Raw genomic sequence first — 6,879 nt, forward strand, 5'->3', positions numbered from 1 at the left:
TATTTGCTGTTATTACTTTATAATTCCTGTTTCGTTTAGCCTTGGCCCGAGGTTCCTTAGGCCATTTGCAATTTTGAGGATCTGGAGTTTCTGCTTGTTCTGTGTCATGGCTGAGCTTTGGGGAAGTGTGGTGGTTTCAGTCCTGTTTTGGGGGTTTACTAATCAGGTAATGATTTCCCAGTATCATATTAATTTAAAACTAGATCCCTATTTTTTGATGGAACTTTACTCTTGGTTTGATTTCTACTCTCCTCCTTACTGGACATCAATGGTTGTAAATTGTTGCATCAGGTGAAAGGCAAGGGAACAATTTGATGTAGTTTGCTGCAATCCATTGGGTGGTGCTTTGATACAGCAATTCGTGATATTACCTTTCAAAGAGAATATTCAAAGTTGAAGATCAGACATCAGACACTTGGATATTGGGGTGTTTGACAAATAGTTGTTAGTTGATTAAGTTAATGAATTTAATTTACTTATAATATTAGCTGATTGTAAAAAGATGTTTGGTAAATTAGTTGTTAGCTGATAGCTAATTATATGTATAAGAGTATAATTTATATTTTTATAAAGTTAATCGGAAAAATAACATTTTGAATTTTAGTTTTTTGTAGCAATAAGTTATTACAAAATGATGATTAATCAAATAAGCCATAATGATTAGATAAGTTAAAATTAATTGATAAGCTACCTATATTACCAAACATGGTACTTGTCCGTATCAAATTTTGTTTCAACCACAGAAGTTGTTGAACCCTATGATCCTTCACTGTTCAGGGAAAAACCTAAACTCTAGACAGGACATGTACCATGTTTATCGTGAATTCTTGTTTTATCTTACATAAAAGTAGAACTTGCCCCTTTCCAATAGTTATACCATAGATCGAGTTCATCTTGCAATTCAAGGTGGACCTGAATCTAAAATATACAAGTTTATATAGTGAATGTTTACAATTTACATATTAAATGTTCACAATTTACTCTAGTGGCCTTGAAAATTGAAATTGAAGTAGCTTTTGTCGAAGAAGAAAAACTAAATGCAGCCACGGATGATGCTCTTTGAGTTCTTCCTTTGACGACCATGCCGCTGGCTTCTTTTCTTCCTTTGACGACCATGCCGCTGGCTTCTTTTGAGTTCTTCCTTTGAGGACCTTGCCGTTGGCTTCTTTTAAATAAATAGTTTAAAAGAAAAAATAAAAGGACATGTGTCAACACCATAGTTTTCCGCTGCTACTTGCAGACTTGCTTGCAGTGAAGACTACTATTATCTGACTGCCGCTTCCTTCCTTAGTTTTATACTTTACGGAGTATTATTTTCTTTTCAACTTTATTTTCCACCTCTTCACCAAGCCGAAAATTACAAAGCTGGTCTCAAGCATATATGTTACGGAGTATATTTCTTTCGGCTACATGTTGATCGAGTCATATGCATTTTCTTGTGTTAGCTAGGATTTGTGATCGAACTTGTGGATTAATATATAGAATGTGCATATATGCTCTAATCTTCATTATGAATATTTTAGATTCCATTTCTTTAACTACTGCCTTTAAACCTAAAAAGATACTTTTTAGTTTCTGTTGACTCAATCATGGTTGAAGCAACATTTTGACAAATGTCCAGTTTAAGATTCAGACTAGCTGGCTGTCTTGTAGTAAGAAGAGAATTATATTGAAGGAAAAAAAATTGGATTTCTTACCACATGAAGATAAAGATTCTTCATAATCTCATTATCACTTACGTTAACAACTAACAAACATGTATGTCACAAATATTTAATGCGGTGTTGACTTCTTGGTATGGTGTTACGTTGTTATATGCTAATAGTAAACTAGAGAATTTCGAGATTTTTTGAATTGAATAGAGCATACAGGGAGGACAGGTAGGAAGGCAATATAAGAGATTTAATGTCATTGTAACATTGTATTTTAACAACTTGTTCTACTAAGCAATGACGTATTTGCAATTTAATGCACTAAGTTGTAGTATCTGTTCATATACTTTTTCAACCTACTGAAACACAAAGAACCAATAACGCCTCCACCGTGGCTCGAACTTGTAACCTTCCAAATGGAAGTCCAACCCGGGTACCATTAGACAACATAGTCTTGATAAATCCTAGAATAATTTAAATCAACCAATATTATTATTATTCCCAGACCAACTCAAATACCTTCGCAAATTCGGGAGTAAGAGGCTGGTGACAGGATACCTAAAGAGACCAACGGTCACACAACGTAAACATTTATTGCAGCACCTACCTATTCAACAGGAGACAATTATGATGAAGACCGCACTCAATGTAGGCTTGGCTCCTCATTACTACTATTACTAAGGGAACCATTACTGGAGTAGGGAGACGTCGTTGGAGGCACTAGTATAACATGTAGCTTACAGAAGACACGCTCAATTCTTGTATTGAAACTATAAGACAATATGGCTCTTTACTTTCTTAATATTATCTTGTAACCATATTTGCCGTCATGATTAATGAATTTTACATTAAAATATTATAAGTTTGATCCTCAATTCATTCAAATGTACCAAAGAATAATAGGTACAAGATTTGAACATACATTAATGTGCACCATAAATGGAGTTAAATGGAAAGGATCCATTCTTAACCAAAGGTCAATGGTTTGATCATTGACCTTGAGTATGGAGCAACCTGCAATCTTCAGGCCAGCTGCTCTGATTCAACATAAAGGTGCCTACAATTTAGCGAGTGATTAATCACTGTGTCCTAAGATGAAAACTCTGGACTACACCCAAAAAAAATAAAAAAATAAAAAAATAAATGGGGTTGAATTGATCTCGGCTGTAGGGACATTATTGTGTTTAGAGTTTTATAATTGTATTTGCTAAGCGTTAAATACTCGTCATAATATTTGTTATTGAACGGTAATCATCACCATAATATATATATAAATCTACAATTATTTTAAAATGGAAATTTGTATGAAATAATTAATGATATAAAATTGTTCATGACGACATAAATACAAAAATATTATACAATATAATATTTATATATGACGTTTTTTTCTTTTTTTTTTGAATAATATATGACGTTTCTTAGAAATGATATAATTGTGAAAATATTCCATCCATAAGCCTCCAAAAACAGGTTTTATGCAGTGACAAGGGATAATACGCCAATTTGGACATCTTCTAAATAAGAATCACTAATGAAATGAAAATTACTTATTAATTTCCCTCGACCCACAAATCCTATAAATTAGACCCAACTTTTCAGAATATTATCAAAAATATATATAATGGGTTCCTTAACACCCCTCAAACTTCCTGTGATTGATTTCACTAAGGAAGACATGAAACCCGGCACAGATTCCTGGGTTGCAGCTCGTCGAGAATCTGTGTCGGCCCTTGAAGAGTATGGCTGCTTTGTAGCATTGTACGATAAAGTATCATCAGAAGTTCATGAGAGGGTTTTCAAAGGTTTGGTGGAGCTGTTTGATCTTCCTACGAATGTTAAAGTTGAGAATAAGTCCACAAAACCCTTGTATGGCTACGTGGGACAAATCCCAATCGTTCCTCTTTATGAGAGCATGGGCATTGATCATGCAAACACTCTTCAAGGAATTCAGAGCTTCACAAAACTCATGTGGCCTCAAGGGAATGATGATTTCAGGTATCATTTATTAGCTAATTCAATTCATTTTTTTTTTGAGTGATGAGGGAAATTAAACCCGCAATCATTACCCAAGTGTACGTGTACATGGAATTTGCATTGTGATCTAGTTAGCAAAGGATCACAAGGAAGTAAATCAGCCTGGCTACTCATAGTTTACCAACTCAAATTAAGAAAGTCAATAGGCTGTGCTCCTACCAGAGTTGATCAAACTTGTAACCTTGTGGTCATCAAGTCAATAGTCTGACCAAGAAAGTCAATAGGCCACTCCAATGGGCTTTGTGACCTTAACCGACAAAAGACTAAGGAGGTAAACAAGCCTAGATTGTCCATAGCTGACTAGCTTAAACCAATAAGCTGTTTGTGGTAAATGGCTATTAGCTGCAGTGGTGGAGCGACAGTGGGGCTGCTGCCCCACTCACCCACCCAATATATATTAAATATACCAACACTTACACAAAGATTGATTTGGCTTAGATGGTAATGCTTTTTCATAATATGCAATGGTCATTTGTTCAAATTCTGCGGTTGACTTCTTTGATTTTATTTTTTCTTCTTTTAATATTAATAGTGAGATGAGTGATTTATAATGTGTTTTCGATTTTTTTAATTTTGATATATTTTGAATTTTCATCTCTAGTCAACAATATTTATGACTTGGTCTCTAAGTGTTCATTTTTTTTTCAAAATATCTTTCGTTAGTTTTAGTCTTTTGCCCCCCACTGGAAAATATTTATGATCTGCCACACGTTAGCTATTAGCTGATTGAGTTAATTAAAGAGTATAACTAGTTGATAACATTAGCTGATTGTAGAAAGATGTTTGGTAAATTAGCTGATAGCTGATAGCTGTTTGGTATAATTTTTTTTCTCAAAAAGCTAATTGAAAAAGTTGCTTTGAGCAGCTTTTTGAATTTTAGCATTTTGGAGCTATAAAAAGCTAATTAACCAAATACTTATATTGATTTTTTAACAAGTCAAACAATTAATAATGATCAAAAAAGCCAAAATTGACTGATACACTAATTATTTTACCAATCAGGGCCATATACTTTCTTTGTATTGTCAACTTATACCAACCATTATATTGTTGTGTTTGTACAGTGAGGCAATGCTGGTGTACTCAAAATTAGCAGCAGAGCTGGAAGAGATGGTGGTGAGGATGGTGTTTGAGAGCTATGGCGTAGAGAAGTATTATGAATCCCACGTTAAGTCTGCATGTTATCTGGCAAGGGTTATGAAGTACAGAGAAGCCCAAGAGAATGAACCCAAATTAGGGTTTGTCTCCCACACAGACAAGAGTTTCATGTCCACAATTTATCAGAATTGTCATATCAATGGCTTGGAGATCAAGGCTAAAAATGGTGATGATTGGTTTGGTGTTCACCTCTCTCCTTCTTCCATTGTAGTCATGGCTGGTGATGCAATTATGGTATGCATGCATGCATGTTTCTTATTTGTTTTATTAAAATATAGGAAATTATGGAATTTCCGACCACCTGAAAGTGATATTAAATCAAGTTGAAAGTCTTGTTCGGACCAATTTTGGTATCCAGAAAAACTTTTGTTGCTATTTCTGACCACTTTTGGTATCCGGAAAAATTTTTGTTGTTATTTCCGACCACTTTTTGTTTTCGATTTGATTAAGATCACTTTCAGGTGGTCGGAAATTTCATAATTTTCAAGTGAATTTATATATTAATAATAGAAAAGTGAAATGTATTTGGAGCAGGCATGGAGCAACAACAGAATAAAATCTCCCCATCACAGAGTGATGATGGAAGGGAAAGGTCCAAGATACTCTATTGCTCAGTTCTCCTTCATGGAGAAAACCATGATTCAAACTCCCACAGAACTGGTTGATGGTGATCATCCCTTGCAGTTTAAGCCGTTTGATCACCTCCATTATCTCGACTTTTTCAGCAAAGAGGAGAATCGCCGACTCCCTTGCGCTCTCAAAACTTATTGCGGTGTTTAACCTGCTACATTATAGTTATTCTCGACAATAAAATTCTTGTCTGATCTATAAATATGTCCATTTCAAAGCATTGAAACATTTTGCATGCATGTGTGAATATGCATGTATGTGTAGTTGAAATTTCTTAGATAAGTTAGACTTATAATAATTAGGTTTCACTTGTGGTTGTGGAACCAAAATCGGGCCTATTTAAAAATGTTTTGTATCGTGTCTTTTGTAGAACGTTAGATATTATTTTATATGCGTATATGTTGTAATGTTCCTTCTTAATTGTATGCCCGATTATTAATGAAATAAAATGTTATTTGCCAATACTCAACATTTGATCATTTAAACAATATACTTTCTTACATAGCAATCACAGACACATATAGGTTTGGGATGAGCTTGGTTCATTTCATAAGATTTTGAGTCCAAATAATGATAGTTTTAATAATGTAATATAATATATAGATGTGATAGAGTATGTCATTTAATTAAGACCGATATGATAATTAATAGTTTGAGTCTAGATTAATTGAAATTTAATTTGATTAATGAAAGTTATTTCTAAGCTTGGTACAAAGAATCTGATCTAACCTGGTGTTGCTCCACTTTCTTTTATGTGCTGGCACCATGTTTCTATGTATGTTGACCAAGCTTTTGTTTGACATATGTTTGGAGTAGGGTTATTTTGTCTGATTTTCGGAATGGAATGGACCTCTCATTTGGCAGTAGTTATACTGTGGACCATGGTCCACAGTGCTAGGTAGATCATGATCGTCAAATGAAACTGTAATAGAATTAAAACGATAATGTACTTCAATGTTGCTATAATGAAATTAGTGTGTGGAAAATGAAACTAAAAAACAGAGCTCATTCAACAATGTATATTGTCAAATGAAACTGTAGTATGGAACTACTATGTATGGAAAATGAAACTAAAATTCAGAGTCATACAATAACATATATTGTCAAATGAACCTAGAGTGTAATTAAAATAGTACTTTAATGCGAAGCACCTTGTGCTCAGATGACATGTAGTGACCTTTCCTATGTGAAAGGTTATGAGATTGTGCCTCAGTGGAGGCGTTGTTGACTGTGCGTAACCTTGGTCATTGTACAAAAAAAAGAGCTGATAGAAGGTTACCATTCATTTCACCAGGTTGCGCTTACATGGCCGGCGACCACCCGTCTTTTTTTTTTTTTTTTTAATAAATTTTATTTTTAAAATTTATTATTAAAAATTATTTAAAATTCCAACTCACCATCC

General features: G+C 34.0%; 1 protein-coding gene across 1 annotated transcript; it reads left to right on the forward strand.

Moving 5' to 3' along the window:
* The first annotated feature begins 3,245 nt into the window (after positions 1 to 3,245).
* LOC109179681 (probable 2-oxoglutarate-dependent dioxygenase AOP1) lies at positions 3,246 to 5,946 on the forward strand. The gene is made up of 3 exons (XM_019329166.1): positions 3,246 to 3,650; positions 4,754 to 5,081; positions 5,382 to 5,946. The coding sequence occupies exons 1-3, from the start codon at positions 3,277 to 3,279 to the stop codon at positions 5,625 to 5,627; spliced, it is 948 nt and encodes a 315-aa protein (XP_019184711.1). The 5' UTR covers positions 3,246 to 3,276; the 3' UTR covers positions 5,628 to 5,946.
* Positions 5,947 to 6,879: the final 933 nt, after the last annotated feature.

This window comes from Ipomoea nil, unplaced genomic scaffold (genome assembly GCF_001879475.1).
Source record: "Ipomoea nil cultivar Tokyo-kokei standard unplaced genomic scaffold, Asagao_1.1 scaffold0943, whole genome shotgun sequence".
NCBI lineage: Eukaryota > Viridiplantae > Streptophyta > Magnoliopsida > Solanales > Convolvulaceae > Ipomoea > Ipomoea nil.